The following is a 19,669-nucleotide window of genomic DNA, read 5'->3' on the forward strand; positions in this document are numbered from 1 at the left end:
GTACGCAGCACACGAAAGCGGCATTGCATTCAAACGACACAAAAGTGGCTAGATATTTGCAGTTCACGTTGCCGACGATGCATGGGCCTCAGCCGAGTATCGGTGGACGCTGCAGACGGATGGTGCAGTGGCCCTCCAAACAGTTTCTCGCGTTCACCGCTAGGGCTTCGCGCATGCGCAGTGGCGTCTTGAAAAAGGCGGATTGCAGGGGTCGAAGAGCTTCGAGAACAGGAAAGAGACAAAAATGTTTTGAGCAAGTTTCAAAATTATCTGTTAAACATAGAGCAGTAATTTTTGGCTGAGGTTCTTTTAGACCCCCTTATCTAAGTACTGGGCGTATTTGTTGGCTACGCTGTGCAAGCATTTCAGATTTCGAAAAAAGTTGAAGTAGAAAGTGTTGCAGGGTCCCTTTCACTACGTGCACGAGAAAATATTGTAAACCCGCCTTGTAACGACGTTGCTTTATTCCACGTTTTCGGCGGTTCCAACTGCGTGAGGGAGAACAATTTGTCACCGCTTTTAACAAAGTATCGCTTTTAACGAATGCATTTCGTTAACGGATTTTGTTATGGCGAGCTTGTACTGTATATTTTTCTCAAAACACTGCTTATAACGAAGACATTTTGTTACACGAATTTGTTATAGCAGGTTTTTGCTCTACAAGCTAAACAATAGTCGTTATAGTCGTGCTTTGGGGTGGAAGAGGGGGGAGGGAAGGGGTAGTGGTAGCTGTTTTCGCATAGCGCGTGAAGACGACTGCACGCAACGGTGACTTATCTGAATTGTGGGGGAGCACGGATGCTGTGGTACCAGGTGCTGCTGAAATGCTGCGCTTTCCCGGCGTGTGCTATTATATATCTGATATTACATTCCTATGATTTCCTCTTCGACGGGCCAGTCATTGGAAGCACGTGCCGAAGGAGTGTAATGCGCGCTCTCATTCGCGTTTCGCTCGAAGCTTGAATTTGTCAGAGCCTTTAACAGCCCACTTGGCAACAGCGCAACAAATGCAATGTGCGCCGCATAGCAACCATCTGTGGCGCCTCGCCAACTCCCTTTAGCCTCGCGCGGGAGAGAGGGGGGTCACTCGCGGACGGGACTACAATCCGTACTTACAGAATAAATTATAGGGTATTTGTCCTCCATTAAGCTATAGCAGTGCGGAGTCTCACGGAGATGATTTAGAACTGGACTTTTACGTCGCCCAGGCAAACATTCATGCTGATTTTGTTTAACTCTTCATTTCTTCCCCTCTCTCTTTCGCCCTGCTTCATTTAGGGCCTTAATTCCCTTTTTTCATTCCCGCAGAGTAGCATGCACGGGACAACATGCCGGTAGACCTCTCTCTCTCTCTCTCTATCTCTCTCTCTCTCTCTCTCTCTCTCTCTCTCTCTCTCTCTCTCTCTCTCTCTCTCTCTCTCTCTCTCTCCAAGAAATATCTGAGAGAATGGTTGACTCTCGATTAAAAACAAAAACAACAGTGGTTTACTGATGTTTCGACTGGAGGACCATTCTTCATCTGAGGTTTCGGTTTGGGGCAAGCCTTCGTCAGAAACGAAGGCTTGCCCAAAGCCGAAACGTTAATGAACTTTCATTTCTAACCCGTTGGTCTTCTCGTTTACAGTAGATATGACAAGACGCATGCGAATTTATCGTGAGCGGAGTATTATATCTTAGCTCATTTTCGGACATCAAAGCCTAAACGCGATGGCAAGCGTAGCCAGGCACTGCTTAGCACCCCATTCGGCACAAGATTCAAACCTACACTTACGCACGTGCGCACGCATTTGGCGCGCGGGGAAGGGGGGGTGCGGGGGGGGGGGGGGGGGGGGAGTGTTTAGTGGTCTCGTCGTGTGCTCGTTTGCTACGCAACGTCACTAGCGACGTGCGCTCGTTATGTAGATGGACGGCTTAACGCTCGCCGTCGTGTCCATCAAATTTATGCGCGTTCCAATGCAAATTTCCGCATCATCTCAGTCGGCGGCTGCGACCTATGTGTTCCTGGTGCTTTCTACGACAGGCAAAGTTTACTCCGACAGCGGCCTGACCAAGCACAGTCAGAGCAGCAATGTTTGTTTTATCTATGCAGGAATGCTCGAGTTCAACATGTTTGGCATTCCGTACGTAAGTAGAAGGCTTACTTTCACGCATCCAACCGCCACGGTTGCGGAGAGCACAAAAAAGTCGCGAAAGGGAGGGCAAAGGGCGCCGGAAGCGCAGAGTCCAGCGATTGTTTCAGGTGGGCGCGGACATCTGCGGCTTCTTTGGTGACACCACGGAGGACCTGTGCGTTCGGTGGATGCAGCTGGGTGCCTTCTATCCCTTCTGCAGGTCACACAACGACATGTCGGCCATGGTAAGTTCCTCCTTGCCCTGCCTTCTCGTTCATTAAAACTCACGTTGTTCTACCTCAGGGTCCGCCTACTAATTGTGACACTGCTGAGGGCCCGTCAGAAGCTCTAATATGACCAATCATAACTAAATTTCTCCCATCGGGGCTGTTTAGGCCGACCTTTGTCCATCCGTCGCACCAAAAAACCTCGAAGCCTCAATAAAGAGTGTGGTTAGTGAGGTCCTGGGAATCGAACCCGATACCTTTACGTTGTGAGACCGGCTCCCTAACCACTGGGCCACCCCAAAGTCCCGAAGGGTACGGGTTAGCAGCGGCGAGGAACAACACGTGCACCCAATTGGAAGGAAAAAATGGCAGTATCTCCACTCCGTGGATGATGACGAGGTTGCGGAGTACGGGGGCTCGAAATGACATCCAAGTTGCGCCCCGACCGTCATTCAATTTGAGCCGTGAGTTGCCCCTTGATTATTCCCCAAATGAAACTGCAACTCACGGCTCAAATCGAACTGCGGTTGATTTTCGCGTGATGGTGGTGTGCGCACGGATGGACGCGGACGGACATTGGGAGGTCCTATAAGGTACTCCGCACCGTTACAGGCGAGGGAGTAAGCCGTTTGACTCTCGGGTACTAACTCACGGTCGCAGCCCAGTGGGTAAGACGACTGACAGTAAGGGCCGTATTCTGAGTCTCTCCTCCACTCCATTTTCTCCCTCCACTCAGCTGAGGAGAGGATTCCGTGAATGCTTATGCATGGGGAAATCAATTTCAAGGCTCCCCTCCACCGGATGCTCGAGTGGAGAAAGGACTCAGAATACCAAGGTAACTCTGTATGGTCTGCCAGACACAGGCTCCAATCCTACCGGTGCCTGTGTGATTTTTTGCGATTGTAAAATTCTATGCGCACGGACGCGGACGGACATTGTGTGGTCCTAAGGTACTCCGCACCAAAAACGCTTCCCGTGGTCGCAATCCAACCTGGGTCCATCGCGTTAAGAAACCGGCGTCGATCCTATTGAGCTATCATCGCATTCCGGGTGCACAAATTTTCCTATTGGTTCGTAGTGCGGGTGTTGACTTTGGACAATGGTTGTCTCTGGCCGCACGTTCTAGCGCGTGCTAAAGCGGTCCGCTTTAGGAGAGATGTGAAAGCGTGCGGACGAAGCGATCCGAACCTGCCAGTCATGGAGAATTTTCGGCGCAAAGTTCGGAAATAGATGTGAGGCGCAACAGCCGTGTATCTGACGAAGGGAGAGGGGCCGCCAGCTCTGCTGTTTCTCCAGCCGTGCACCTCCGGTGCAAGCTGCGCCATTTTTTTTTTCAACATCCCCTCACTGAAACTGCATGCGTATAAGTATACGGATAAGCTGTTGATAATGCTATGCGTAATTATCGCCACTTCGCTATGCCATAATTACCAAGACAAATCGTCTATCGCGTCGGTTGGCTTATATATATTCAAATTTAAATGAATCCTGGTTGTGACAAAAACACTTTATTGGAAATATCGCTTTACATGAAGTTTTTAACGGTCCCTCGTGCAGCGCACACAGAGCGACAAATCCCCGCTTTAAACGAAGTATCGCTTATAACTAAGCCAGTTTTCTGTACCCAAAGCTTCGACATAACGTGGGTTTCGCCCTCGCGTCTCTCGTGACTTTGTAGGTTGACCGAATATTCGGGGCTGTTCCGTATCGAAATAAGCAGGCTACTCACACCGAATGGCCCCAACCTGAGCCCCGCTCGATTGACCCGTAGCGCGCATTCCCCGCCACTTTTGCGCAGGCCCAGGACCCGGCCGTGTTCAGCCAGGAGGCCCAAGCCGTGATGCGCAAGGCTCTTCATACTCGCTACACGCTGCTGCCTTTCCTCTACACCCTTTTCTTCAATGCGCACATCAATGGCACGCCCGTCGTCAGGCCGCTCTTCTTCGAGTACGCATCATGTCCAGGGGCGGATACGAGCTTTTTCTGAGGAGGAGATCAGCACCTATCAGTGATAATAATGATAAGGAGGACGAGGATAATGACCTTTTAAATGCAGAGCATTTCAGTAACTCACGATGTCACCCGCGTTGACGTCCGTAGTCCGCACCGCACACCTCCCTACTATATAAAAAAATACTATCCGGCGCCCGGTTTCGATCCCTCGACCCTGCGGGCGGAACGCAATGTATATGGTGCTCTACCCACTGCGCCACAAAGCCGACACAGAATGGGACGCTACGAACGCGCCTTGTATCGTTGACTCATTCAAATTACTGCTGACGAGCGCTCTCTCGTCAGCAGTTGCCACAAGTGCAACAACATTAAAGTAACGCAAACTACTTAACGTCGTGCGCCCCCGGAAATGCTCTGCATTTGATCCCTCGCGAGGGGGATGTTTCACTGCGTCTTCTCTCGGTCGCAGGACCCGTGGCGCCATCTGGCGGAGGCGCGGCACAACTCGTAGCACTTTCTTTGAAAAAGCGCCTCGAAAGCGCCGCAAATATGAAATTTGGCTTTCCTCTCCCAAGTTTTTTCTATTCACCGAAATTTTGTAAAGCCAAAACATAAAAAATCGAAAAAAACATCAACTAAATGTTTTCTAGGCATCTTCTTGGGAGTATAAATTCAAAAATTAATGGGGGAATCAGGACATCCGGACCACCCCCCCACCCCCCACCCCCCACCCGTCTGGGTCCGCCAATGATCGTGTCGGCTTTCTTAGGGGAGACCCGCCGCGGTGGCTCAGTGGCTAAGGCGTTGCGCTGCTGAGCACGAGGTCGCGGGTTCGATTCCCGGCCGCGGCGGCCGCTTTTCTGATGGAGGCGAAAAGCAAAAACGCCTGTGTGTACGAAATTTCGGCGCACGATAAAGATCCCCAGGTGGTCAAAATTAATCCGGAGCCCTCCACTACGGCGCGCCTCATCGCCTGCGTTGCGTCGGCGCGTTAAACCCTACAATTAATCAATCAATCTTTCTTAGGAGAATGTCTCATTGGAAGGTGACCTTGAATGACTACGGCGTCGCGCTTGAACGGTACAAAAAGCTGGGAAGGCCAGTAACTAACCAAAGCATTCCAGCCGTGCATAAAGATGATTAATTATGATTGATTAGAGGTCAATATAAAAGATTATTAAGGTGAGATTAAGTGGATTGCGAACACATCAAGAGCGATTTAGGAATAAAATGGATTAAGATGGACTAAGGCCGAAAAGGGTGGATGTATGATTAGTGATTACAGTTAGTATTAAGTGAGGCGATTCAGGTGAATTAAGATGGATTAAGGTAGCTTAAAGGAGCCATGAAGAGAAAACACAAGTTTGGTTCATTCAAAAGATTGTCTCGTTAGAATCATACTGACACCACTTTTAACGTAAACTTCGCTCAAATAAGCTACATAATTAGGAAAAACGGGAATGGTCATGCGACCCACCAGCTCATTTCCCGCAACAGAACCTGTGATGTCACATGGGCTAAGCTCTGCGATTGGCGGAGGCTGGCAGAAGCAGACGCAAATTAGGTAGAGCTTACAAACTAGACGAACGAGCGATTTGCGCTTAAATTTAGGGCACATTCTTTACAAAGCAATAAGAATGATGGGACAAACAGTGGAAGTTACGAAAGCACATGTAAACATAGAAGTACTGATGCGTTCTGCTGTTCGTACTGCGCACAGCATGCTTTGGTTTAGCTGCACAGCACTACGGAGCTTGGGGTTGTCTCAGACGACACTGGCCGATTGACGCAAGCAACGGTGTCTTACGTGACCCCATTTGTCGAGCGAGCACTGTTTCAGGGAACGAATATTTTCTCCCAGAACAAAAACAAGCCAGGTTTAAATGCGGGCAAAAACAAACCAAACGCTTGCCACGGTATGGTGGCGCCATCTAGGTTACGGAACGTAAAGAAACGCGGGAACAAACCAACACCGCTGTACAGGGTGGAGACAACCTTTGAACGGTCCCGTGCCGCCGCAATTGGGCCAACGGGCTCAACGCGTTATTCTTTTCGTTTCCCACGAGACCTAGCAACGCGAAACAGACAATATGATTCAAACTTCTTCAGTAAACCGCGTTGCGGCGATCATTTTAGCGCGGTTTTGACACAATGACTTGCTTCGGCGGCGAGCGAGCAACCGAACATGGCGGCGCCAGCGTTACGTGTCTCTACCCTGTACGGCGGATGCGTGAATGAAGGTACTCTAGGCTGCAGAGCGGTCGGTTCCCGTGATGTCACTTGGGACCACGAAAACGCACGATTGAGCGGGAAAATCAAAATTTTAACCTAAATTGTTTAATTTCTCAGTGAATAAAGCACCGTTTGTATCCGGACAAGCGCTGGGGGCACTATAAAACACGAAATCTTTCGAATAAAACCAACTTGCATTTTCTCTTCATGGCTCCTTTAAGATCATTAAGCATGGGGTAAGATGGATTCATCAGCATCACCAGCCTACCTACGCGCAGTGCAGGGCAAAGGCGTCTCCCATTAATCTCCAATTCTCCAGGTCCGGTGATAACTGCGACCAATTTACACCCGCAAACTTCTTGATCTCATCTGTCCATCTAACTTTCTGCCGCACCCTACCCCGCTTGCCTTCTCTAGGCATCCACTCTGTTACCCTTAATCACCAACGGTTATCTTGCCTTCGCATTACATGCCCTGCCCACGTCCATTTCTTCTTCTTAATTTCTACTAATAAGTCCTTAACCCACGTGTGTTCCCTTACCCACTCGGCTCTCTTCTTTTCAATTAATGTTACACCTATCATCATCCGTTTCATTGCTCGCTGAGTCGTCCTCAGTGTAAGTTGAACCCTCTTAGTGAGCCTCCAAGTTTCTGCCCCGTAGGTGAGTACCGGTAAGATGCAGCTGTCATACACTTTCTTCTTCAGGGACAATATTGGGCTGCCATTCATTATCTGAGAATGCCTGCCGAATGCACTCCACCCCATTCTTATCCTTCTAATTATCTCTGCCTCATGGTTGGGATCCGGGGTCACTACTCGGCCTAAGCAGATATATTCGCTTACCGCATCCACTGCCTCAGCACCTATCTAAAACCGCTGTGCTCTCCCGAGGCTATTAAGTATTACTTTACTTTAGGAGATTTAGGTGAATTAAAATGGAGTAAGATGGAGTAAGGTCGAAAAAGGTGGATTTATGATTAGTGATTATAGGTAGTGTTAAGTAAGGCGATTCAGGTGGATTAAGATGGATTAAGGTAGCTTAAGATGATTTAGCATAGAGTAAGATGTATTAGGACGGTAAAATAGCCTGTCGACGGGTGGTCGTGCGTATAAAAGGTCACCATCACAACATTACGCCACGCTTTCGCCTTCAGAGCACGTAAGCATACTTAAGTGATCCGAGGCGTTTTTTTTTAAATACTGTTGTTTTTCACATCGAGCACTGAGCGATCCTCCATGTCTTTGCGTCCGTCCGTCCGTCCGTCCTCAAAGAGATAGTTGCGGTGCGGTCTTCGAACTCCCCGGTGCCGGGTTCATACCTTGCGCCTGGGCGAACGCGTTCAAATTCCGCTCCTCGTCTCTTCACGTCCTCCTCCACGTCTCGTAAAATCATCCCACGCCTTGCTGCACTTTGTATACTGCATCTTTTATTAGATAGAGGGTGAAACATTGGTGAAAACATGTAATATTTTTCGTGACTATAATTGTTTTTTTAAAATATGGACTGTTTCATCACTTCCATTTTGATAAGATGGGGCCCTGTCCTAGTTTGCTTTCCATACAATAAGGATTCGTTCTAAAGAAATCGCTTCATTCGAAGGGTTGTGCCGCTTCCCAACTACAGGGCCGGGAGAACGAATACTGCATGCTTTTAACCGAGTATCGCGTATAACGATGTCTTGTCCCGAGGGTTTCGTTATAACTGTAGTTTCATGTATAATATTTCCGCCTGCCGCATGGTGGCAGCTAGTTCACGTGAAATAGACTTTTCTTAGAGTGCTAAGATTTCGCTGTGTCCACCATGGCACTCTGCTGCGCAATAACTCTTCCGTTTGCGCATTCCGAGCAATTCGGTTGTACTGTAGAGTGTGCCACTAGCACTGTCCAATCATAAAGGAACTGCTACCATCACATAAAAGTGAAAATATCTACAAAGGAACGACTAGTGTAACTAGATAAGATACAGAGTATCGTCACTTAGGCACGCAAGTGAGCGACGGCGGCCATTCTGGTGCTTATCAGTGTTGCTAGATTGCCGCTTCTGCGGCCTCACCGCTAACTTTGACGAGGTCCTTTGTAGACAACACTGCCGAAGACGCAACAACACGGCATCTTCGGACACACTTCTGCAGCTGAAATGCTCCGAAGCGCGTTATCTTTGATTCGTGTTCGGAACGACGCCAGTCGCACGCAGCCGTAGAGCAGGGACGGTAAGCTGGGATTACCACTGTTGACCGACAGAAAACGCATAAACAACAAAATGGCGGTGCCCGTGAATCGTCGCAGTGTGAACAAATGCCACGGGATGCGAACTGACCAATGATCACGACGTCGGCACGGAACAGTAGGAGGAAAAATTGCCGCTACTCTGTAACCCTATCTAGTGACACTAGGAACGACGAATTTCGGTGCGCGTGTGCAAGAAAAGACAATTAAAGTGACTGAGAAGACAAAATGCAAATTGCGTTCATTAAAAAGGCTGTTTTGTCCCGATAACAACGAGAGCAGTTTTATCGCAACCTTCAAACAAATAATCGTGATATTAAAGAAAACATATTCAACAGTGGCGACGCCCTAGCCACTTTCCGGCAATTCTTCTATGACGCCACAGAACCTTGTTCGTGACGTCATAGCGGCCGCGACATATATAAGCCGTCGCCAAAAAACATACATACATACATACATACATACATACATACATACATACATACATACATACATACATACATACATACATACATACATGCATGCATGCATGCATGCATGCATACGGTACAGTATGGTATCACCAGTGTCCTGGTAACACATAAGGCTTAGGCTTAGATTGTATTCCTCATTTGTTTTACAGGCGTAATGTGACGCCTTCGTCAGCGCCCTGACGAAGGCAAGTCTGAAACGTTGGCAACAATCGTGGTCGCTACCTTGTTCGAAGTTTTCTTGTGTTCTCTACCATCTTCCAAGTTTTTTGCTCACTGTATGTATCTATGTATGTATGTATGTATGTATGTATGTATGCATATATGTATGTATGTATGTATTTATGTATGTATGTATGTATGTATGTATGTATGTATGTATGTATGTATGTATGTATGTATGTATGTATGTATGTATGTATGTATGTATGTATGTTCATGTTACTCCTGCCTCTGCCTTCATTCGCGCGCAAAACATGTGCGCCGGTGAACATTAACGACCGACGGCACCTCTCCATTTATTTCTCGTCCGTAAAACAGAACCGCTTTAGATTGAGCCACTGAACAGGAAAGACAAACCTCTAGAGTAGCGTATGTTGAAAATATTAAGAAGTGTAGTGTTTTTGATGTTGCACCTCTACGTTGTAAACCGACTCATCCCCCACCCCCCGTGTCCCCATGTATTCCACACAGATTTCCTCATGACTCGCACACGTACGGCATCAGGACGCAGTTTATGTGGGGCAGCTCGCTCCTGATATCGCCCATCACGAAAAACGTGAGTGCCTGCAAGCTGAACCTCGCCTCGCGAAGCGGCTTCAATGTGGCATGACTTGCTTGCGAAATGACACTATACTCCCTAATGTGAACTTTGGCTGTGCGAACTGCAGTCCTCTTGGTCATGGCGCATAGCTGCTCAGGACGTGATCCTGTTATCAGTGAACGCACGGTGGTGCGCGCTACCCTGTCGTTATCTCGCAGCGCACCGCCGCCGCCGAGCATGTTGTTGGAAATCGTGTTTGAACCTCCCGCGCAAATGTCCCGTGGTCCGCGTGAGCCATGCGACGTATATGATGCCTAAGGACCGATGTACACGTGCACCACGCAGCGCCTGCTGGGCTTCTGTGGCGCGGCCACGGCATACTGCCCTCCTCGTCACACTTTCGCCATACTTTCACCCTCCCTTTTCCTTCTGCTTTGGTGTCGCCTGCGTTCGCTCGGTTACGAGGCCAGCGGCGCCGTCAAACCACAGTACCATCCGCTCAAGTACTGAGCACTGAAAGAATTAACGAACCCCTCCCCCCCGGAAACAGGGGTGCAAAACGGAAACGAAAATGCTTCTGCCAAAATCAAAACGCAATGGCTGAAAGGAAAACGCAAAACCATGGATCGACAAAAAACAAAACCCTTTCATTTCATTGAGCTTTACCCGAACTCAAATGTTTGGTATGCGTTATTGTAGACCATTCCTCTGCAATTTTCATGGGTGTTTACGTTCTTCGATGGCTTGCCCGCTCTTCACCATGCGCGGACTACCCATGCCGCCGTAGAAGGTGAGCTGTCCGACGAGAGCGAGCGACTGCAACTGCGATGTGGCGTAATGCGAGCGACGACGCTGATTGGCTCCCATTGTGGCGCGATGTACCGCGACACTTGTACCCGCGCCCGCGACAGCTGCGAACGGCGCGCGAGAGTGACGCTCGAAGAGCACGTAGATAAAGTTGGCTTTGCCGCAAGGCGTTTCTGCGTACACCGACAGCCCACTTGCATTATCACGATGTATCGCGCAACAAGTTGCAACATAAACAAGCGTGATACCGAATATAATTGCTCATCTGGTTACTTGCAACTTTGCAAGCGATTTTGTTAAGAATCTGAAGGCTTCCGAATGGGCTAAATAGCTTGCTAACAATTTCTGGAGATCCCAACAAGTGGAAGTGGTGCGGTGTCTTGTGCGGCGCGCATTGGGTTCAGTCATCGAGCTCGCCGCTGTCATTTGACCGGGCCTGCTCCGATTTGTCTAATCATTGTACGAAGGTGCTCCGAGCCGCACAATCGTAAAGAACATAGATAGGAAGTATTCACTTCTGCCTTTTTTCCGCCACTGAATGATAGGAGTAAAACACTTATTCACAGGAAACAGGCTTCCTGGATCAGGGAATAAATTTGAGTAGATGATACCATAGCTCAAGTAAGGAAAAAGAAACGGACTTGGACTGGCCATGTAGTGAGACGAACCGGAAACAGGTGGACAATTAGGGTAACAGAGTGGATACCAGCAGATGGGTTTAGAAGAAGGGGAAGGCCAATAACACGTTGAAGGGATGAAATACGGAAATTCGGTAACCAACACTGGACTCAAAGCAGCGCAGGACAGGAGTGGTGAGAGGTCACTGGGAGGCGCCTCCGTCCTGCAGTGGACTTGGGCAGTCTGATGATGATTATTATTATGCTGACGATAATGAGTATTCTGATGATTTGTAATTATGATTATTATTATTGTTATTATTGTTGTAGTGATTATGATGATGATGGTGGTGGTGGTGGTGGTGGTGATAAACACGGGTAGAAGACATCGTACTTGACGCAAAAGAAGTGTGGTTAGACAGGTAATTTATTGCAATTTACGGACGACAGGCGGACCTTTTTTTAAGTGAAATGGCTAATAAGAGACTGTATATGGAGTCGGGATAGACCATGGATTTGACGGAAGGGTTCTAGCTTTTCGCCTCAATTAGAAAAAAACTCCCCCCACCTCCCCGAAGGGGATCGTGCGGAAATGCGAATGCATTGGGTGCACCGATGAGTGCGCTGCGGCAAGCAGTAACGGAGAGAGGCGTGCGCTCCACTGCATTTATATACATTTTCCGAGCGCAGCGAGCGGAGAGAGGGTACGCGGAGAGGAGAGAGAGACCCGCGCAACACGCCCGCCCCGCGCGCGAGCTCTCTCTCCCGCCGAGCTCCGCGATGCGAGCGCCCTCACACGCTCGAGCGCGCTCCTCCTCTCCACTCACTCTCCGCTACTCCGCCCGAGCTCCGCGATGCGAGCGCCCTCACACGCCCGAGCGCGCTCCTCCTCTCCCCTTGCCCTCCGCTACTCCCGCCCGAGCTACCACCTGCTCCGGTTGCTAGGCGCGCCACAGCTGTTGCTAGGGGCGAGGAGGAGCGCGGAGAGATAACACCTGCGGGCGCACGCCGACGGAGCACGAGTCCGCCGCGCCGAGACGACGACGACGACGACGAAGGCAGAACTACGAGGCGCGCGCTCACGTGCGCTCGCGCTGGAGGAATGCAGGCGCACGCCGACGGAGCACGACAACCCCCGACTAAGAAATGCATTCGCATTTTAAAAAAAACAGCCATCGTGGCAGGAATGAAATATGCGCACTCGTGCTCGACGGCCCGATGTCTCAGCCCCTGATCCACCGCGACAGATAGGCGTTGAAGTTCGCGCCCTGTCGGCAGCTCGCCGGGGCTGAGAGGTATTTTTTTTTGTGTGGTACAGTGAAAGGTATTTAATTCGAACTCGGTTAATTCGAATTTGCGGTTAATTCGAACTCACGCCCTAGTACCGGCACCGCCCTGTATATTTCAAAGGGGAAAGCTCCGGATAATTCGAACGCGTCGGTATCCAGAACGGTTAACTCGAACTATGATCCCTGATTTCCATCGCTCCTTGCGGAAGAAGTCGGCCCAGAGTGATTACAATGTGTTGCAGATCCAAACCAAACCAAATTTTCTAGAGATGGAAAACAACGAAACCGAAAAACAACAGCGTGGCGCGCGCTCTACGCTCCTGCAACAGCTTATTTCGCGTCTACAGAGGGCGCCACACCACCGGCGCCAGTGCTCCGGTGCTTGCCATTATTATTTACGAAACATTATTCACAAAATCGCCTGCCACAAACGTGCAGTAGCGCTTAATTCGTGATGACGAGTGCACAGGTGTCTCCTTTGTGTTCTGCCCGCGCGGTGTGGCGCGATTTCCATTCATTCTAGCGCCTGCCCGCTAATTCGAACTCTGCCTAATACGAACAATTTTATGGTCCCCGTCCAGTTCCAATTAATGAGCTTTTACTGTATAAACAAGTGAGCTAATGTTTTCTGTAGCTGATACGTGCTTCACAATGAGGAACTTTCTTTCTCCATCTCAAAATTATTTGGCGCATAAAGTGCTAAGATAGGGCAACGAAATATCAATAAGATGTTGGGGTAGTTTCATCAGGTTTTGTCTTTTTATTAGCTATTGGCTCACACGGTAACATTATGTATAGCGTTGCAATATCACTTCAGGATGGTGAGGGCAATAAATGTGGCTGTTAATTTTTTCCTTCTCTCTGTTTGGCAGCGCACTTACATGTCCTTCTACATTCCGGCAGGGCTGTGGTACAATTACTATCAGGTGAGTTGAGTATATTATAAGTTATAATTATTAATGTTGCTGATTCGTAACAGCACTCGTGAAAAATTCCCGCCGGGTGGGATTCTAACCCACGACCTCCAGAATACCGGTCTGGTGCGATGACCACTACGCTACCGGCGGGGCTGTTTCCTCACCACTTTCTCCGGTATTTATGTTAAAGGATTTTTTTGTTTCCTGCACTTGGGGGTGGTAGCCAGCGCCATTCGGACTACTCGGGGTTAAGGGGACCTTCTTTTTAACCCCCGGGCCGTGACTCGAGTGTCTACGACATGTCAAGAGTGGTCGACCAGCGTTGAACCCCCTTAAACTACCTTTGGCACCAAGACTGCCAGAACAGAGGCCCTCGCTATGCATGTAGCGAATCAGAAATGGGAAATGAGGGGCTCGGTGAATTAAGACAGAATAAGGGTTGGCAGTCAAGAAAACCTCGGAAAGCAGATGAAGAAACAGATGAAGAATTTTTTGAGTCAGAAAGAAAGTGGTGAAAAATGCCCGCCGCCCCCCCCCTCACGCGCACGCACGCACGCACGCACACACACACACACACACACACACACACACACACACACACACACACACACACACACACACACACACACACACACACACACACACACACGCACGCACACGCACGCACGCACGCACGCACGCACGCACACACACACACACACACACACACGCACACACACACACACACACACACACACACACACACACACACACGCACGCACACGCACGCACGCACGCACGCACGCACGCACGCACACACACACACACACACACACACACACACACACACGCACGCACGCACGCACGCACGCACGCACGCACGCACACACACACACACACACACACACACACACACACACACACACACACACACACACACACGCACGCACACGCACGCACGCACGCACGCACGCACGCACGCACGCACACACACACACACACACACACACACGCACACACATCTATATATATATATATATGTGCCTCTCTTTCTCCCTCTATCTCTCTCTCACTATCTGTTTCCCGCCCCACCCCTCTCCCATGACAGAACACGCCGTTCCTGAGTTCCGGTGAATACATGGTCCACAACTGGCTCACGCTGCAAACGTCGACGCCGCTGTACGTCAAGGCCGGCTCTATTCTCCCCACGCAGAGATATTACAACCACAGCATGAAGCCGGAAGACAGGTGAGAGTACAGCGTGGCCCCCGCGTTCGCCTGCATGTGCGGGTCAGCCGCTCAAAAGCCTTCGTAGACTTCATTCGCGCCAAGGAACGAAAACGAAATGCATACACCGGTAGCCTGCGGAGAAGATGACCCGGAAGCACATGACACCAGTTCAACTAGTGTTATCGTTATTCATTTATGTTAATTATAAATTAAGCAATTAATTATGATCGTTCATCATTATTGATGTATTATTGCGTGTCATTTCATGTACTAGTCACAAAAATGTACCCACCCTGCTAAGATCTTGCATCAAGATCGCAGTACCTACGAATAAATAAATAAATAAATAACTGCGCCTGAAGCGAGCGTAAAAAACTATCGTGTGCCCGTAAATAACCGCCAGCTGTCATGCCGAGGCTCCCGAGGCGTTAGAGGTCCCAGACCTTCCGGATTCTTATACCGTATTTATTCGAATATAAGGCGAGGTTTTTTTTTTTTTTTTCTGAATCCGTAGTCTCAAGGTCATACCACGCCCTATATCCGAAGCTCAGTATATGTAAATGGCGATTTTTATGACTCTCCAAACTGCACCCTCACCTTATCATCGTGACCACGTTATAATCGAATAAATGCGGTACGTACCAGTGTACGTGTTTCAAATTTCCCATTCCCTCGCGTGGTGCGTGGACTTCTTGCCCCAAGACTCGCCCCCCGCCCCCCCCACCCCACCCTCGCACCGCGACGGAGCGTTTTTCCCAGTGCTCTCTCTTCTGTCCTGAAACTATGTAACCACTGCAGTCCAATGTTTCCCAGTCAATAAACCTTTTAATTTCTCAAACGAAGTCACACCCGAATTTCACCTTAGCATGAGCCACGACGCTAACATACGCGGCAGTGCAACAACGGTTCCAACGTCCGCGTACAGCTGTGTGGAAACTATCCTTAGGAGGCTGCAGTCACTAGTTTACTTTTGCCCGCAGGATGTGCCAGCCCCTAAGCCTCGTGGTCTACGCGGACAACGCTGGGAATTCGGTCGGCACACTCTTTTGGGACGACGGAGTCGGAAAACGTGAGCACAAACTTGGATTGTGGCTAGCTGGTGTATTGAATGGTGTATAGTTGGTGGTGGAATTTACGAACAACTACGGTCACTAACTGCACCGTGGAATGCCAACTGCCGAGCTTTGCTTAACTTGCACTGCGTCTCACCTACGTCTATTATTTTTAGGTGCGGAGTACCTTAGGACCGCACAATGTCCGTCCGCGTCCGTGCGCATAGCATTTACAATCGCAAAAAGTCACACAGGCACCGGCAGGATTCGAGCCTGTGTTTGGTAGATCAGACAGAGTTAGTGTCAGTCGTCTTACCCACTCGGCTACGACCGTGAGTTAGTACCCGAGAGTCAAACGGCTTACTCCCTCGCCTGTAACGGTGCGGAGTACCTTAGGACCTCCCAATGTCTGTCCGCGTTCATCCGTGCGCACACCACTATCAAGCGAAAATCATGCGAAATTCGATTTGAGCCGTGAGTTGCAGTTTCATTTAGGGAATAATCAAGGTGGAACTCGCGGCTCAAATCGAATGTCACTCGGGGCGCAAATCGGATGTCACTCGGGGCGCAACTTGGATGTCATTTCGAGTCCCCGTACTCCGCACCCTCGCCATCATCCACGGAGTGGAGATGCTGCCATTGTTCTGTTTGTCCAGTGCTTGGCAAAGCACGCCTTGGCGGCAACTATAGAACACCAAGGGTTTCTAAGCGGAGGAAATGAATTAGGACATCGTCGCTCGAAACTTGCCAAAAAAAAAAAGTCACGCCGCAGCCGTCTCCGGTGACTGTACATGTGATGCATTAACCTTTTTCTGATGATTTAGTGACGGATTTGTATTGCCGAAGTGCTCTTCCAGCCTCTCTCCCTCCCCCTCTCTCCGCATCACCTCCCGCAACCCCTCCTCTCCCGCCCTCCTTAACTTCAAGGTCGAATTGCCCCTTCCCTTAATGAAGCGGATGCTTTTTTTTTTTTTTCATTCCAAATGCTGCGTGCTTGGCGCCGTCCGTTCGCACATGCGCACGTGCCCATCATCATCATCATCATATTGACTCGCCCCCTCACTATCGTAGCGTTACGTAGGTGATCGCTCATGAGAAAATTCGTTGGTATTTCAGTGGTAACCACTCCGTTTTCGACGTCAGGGAGAAACGGAGTGATAATTGTAATGCCAATGACTTTTCTTCTGGCGATCACCTCGGTCACACTACTTCTTACGTTGCTGCTCGCATTAGAGAACAGAAGGGCGAGGAGCGCGAACCCGCTCCTCATCTTCGTCTTCTCCTTTTAAAGAAACCCTGCAACACTTTTTTCATCTTTTCTTTTTCTAAATCCTAAATGATTGCAGAACGTAGTCAACCAACACATCCAGTACTTAAATTGTAGGGTCGCGAGTACCCCAGCCAAAAATAACTGCTCTATGCCAATCAGATAACTTAGAAACTTGCTCAAGAGGTTTTTCTCTCTTTGCCTAGTCATGGCGTTCTTAAACGACTCGAATTACGTCACTAAGGCCATGTAGCGGCTGTTGGCCGGCTTTCGTTCAGTAGCAGCAACGAACGCATTCGATAGCCGCTTCAAAAAGAAAGCCGCAAAAGCAAAGCAGAAACGGATCGCGGATCTGCTGTGGCGAGCAAATCAATCAGTGCCGTTCCCTGCTGGCGATAACTATAGCTCTCGCAGTGCTTCCAAACGCGAAGGAAAGAGGGAAAGCGTTTTTAAGAAGTGTTGCAGAGTCCTTTAATGCGAATGCATTAAATAGCCCATCGAGTGTCTGTAGCTGGCTCCTAAACCCACGCGACTGCGAAACGTTCCTTACCGTGCGCCTCGCATTGCTAAAACACAAACAAAAAGAGCGCACTGTTAGGCAACGCCTGGGAATGCGCAGAGCCTCGTCGTGAGCGATGAGGGCATCAAGCACGCGCACCTGCCTGGCAGGCACCAGCGGGCCAGGCCGCTATGCGCGGAAGGTGAATTCTCAACGAGGCATTGTTGTCCAAATTATTCCAACAGCTAACATGCTAACGTAGAAGCTGTAAAAACGAAATCGTAAAACTAGAAAACATTACTCGCAGAGCAAAACTTGAAGCAGGACTCAACAGCGTTCATTGATTAATTGATTATAAGAAAAATAGAGAGAGAGAAAAAAATAACTTTTATTCATGTAAGGGGTTAGGGCGCGGCGGGCGTGACCCTGAGGTTTAACGCACCCCAGCTGCACCTGGGCGACGAGGTGCACCGTACTGGACAGCTCCGTAGTAATGCTGACCACCTGGAGATCTTTAACGTGCGCCGAAATCTCGTACACACGGGCGTTTTCGCTTTTCACCTCCATCAGAAACGCGGTCACGGCGGCCAGGAATCGGCCCGCGTCCTTGGACTCAGCAGCAGAAGCTCAGCGGCGTTCAACTAAGCATTAAGCCTTCGCATTGTAACTCCACAATTTCTTAAGTGTCCCTGCATTTTTGTCTCTCGTGGCTCACTATTAGCGAGTTCACTTTTTTCTTAAATTTCGACATAAAGTAACAAACGCGTAGCGGCTGTGATGTACGAGTGCTAGTAATAAGTGTCGGTAAATGAGCCAGACGCGTAACCACGTAACCGGTTGCCACTCTTCTCCCTCCTTTCTACAGATAACATTGCGAACGAGACCTACGACTACTTCAGGTTCACGACCGTCGACGTAAGTATGATGGGGATTAATCCGCGAGCGAATGAATAAGTTAATGGCGTTAACAACTATCTTACAGCCTGGAGCTACAACGGGAGTCGTAATCAAATTATTTTGAACTATAAATGGGAAATAATGCACACAACATATCGGAAAGGAGAAACCCTTCAGAATTGCAGCTCTGTAAGAATCTAATGGCAAATGGAAGTACTGAACCCGGAGCTACAAAAGAATTTTTCACTCCAGTGGTTGCTGATTTATTGCAGTAATCACAATTGAAATGCCACTGCTTTGGAAATTAGGCCGCGTGGCAGAATCACAATGAGTCACAATAATACACATTCGATGCCAGTAGCAGTCAACAAAATGGACTAGTTTGATGTTCAGAGCTGTCAGCTGTCTTCGAGGTTTTTTACGAAATTTGAAATTTCGACATGTTGGGTGGGGGTGTTCGAACACCAAAGATGGGCTATGAGGCGCGCCGTAGCGGAGGGTTATGCGGTTAAAGTAGACCATCTGGGTATCTTCAAAGGGCCAGAACGACAAACTGAACCTTGTAAAATTTGAGGGAAATTAACCTTTGATAACTCACTCAGTTTCGACGGCCACGAAAAACAATTTTAACAGTGAAAAATGCAAGAATAATAGAAAAATTTTCGACTCGTCGCTGCGGGACGTTAGCAGAGACGCAATAGAGGAAAACTTAAAAAAATATTGTTAACTCACATTGGCATTCGAGGTATCAAGCGATACGGTTAAACGAACGACTACAATAGCACCGTATAGCTTACAATTCAATACACTCCAATAAAATACAATACGTTACAATACAATACAATACAGTTCAATACAACAAAGTGCGATACAATATGATACAATACAGTAGGATACAATGCAATACAGTACGGTACAATACGATACAATAAGATGCAATACAATACTACAATACGTTACAATACAATACAGTACGTTACAATGTGATACGATACAATAGGATACAATACAATACGCTGCAATACAATACAGTACGATACGATACGATACAATACAATACGATACTATACAATACAATACAATACAGTACGATACAGTACGATACGATACGATACAATACAATACAATACGA

General features: G+C 48.7%; 1 protein-coding gene and 1 non-coding gene across 2 annotated transcripts in view; one reads left to right on the top strand and one right to left on the bottom strand.

Moving 5' to 3' along the window:
* Positions 1-19,669, top strand: part of LOC144162129 (lysosomal alpha-glucosidase-like) — a 43,409-nt gene that overhangs the window by 16,217 nt on the left and 7,523 nt on the right. The window contains exons 7-14 of the mRNA XM_077692620.1: positions 2,090-2,124; positions 2,240-2,356; positions 4,137-4,285; positions 9,914-9,998; positions 13,569-13,622; positions 14,701-14,840; positions 15,803-15,891; positions 18,506-18,555. Coding sequence (XP_077548746.1) covers positions 2,090-2,124; positions 2,240-2,356; positions 4,137-4,285; positions 9,914-9,998; positions 13,569-13,622; positions 14,701-14,840; positions 15,803-15,891; positions 18,506-18,555 — 719 coding nt within the window. The remainder of the gene's footprint in view (positions 1-2,089; positions 2,125-2,239; positions 2,357-4,136; positions 4,286-9,913; positions 9,999-13,568; positions 13,623-14,700; positions 14,841-15,802; positions 15,892-18,505; positions 18,556-19,669) is intronic.
* On the bottom strand, positions 13,691-13,763 carry Trnat-ggu (transfer RNA threonine (anticodon GGU)). Its single transcript has one exon. It is a non-coding gene; the product is annotated as a tRNA-Thr (tRNA).

The sequence above is a fragment of the Haemaphysalis longicornis genome, unplaced genomic scaffold, assembly GCF_048455015.1.
Source record: "Haemaphysalis longicornis isolate Haplotype H1 unplaced genomic scaffold, Haemaphysalis longicornis Haplotype H1 scaffold_12, whole genome shotgun sequence".
Lineage (NCBI taxonomy): Eukaryota > Metazoa > Arthropoda > Arachnida > Ixodida > Ixodidae > Haemaphysalis > Haemaphysalis longicornis.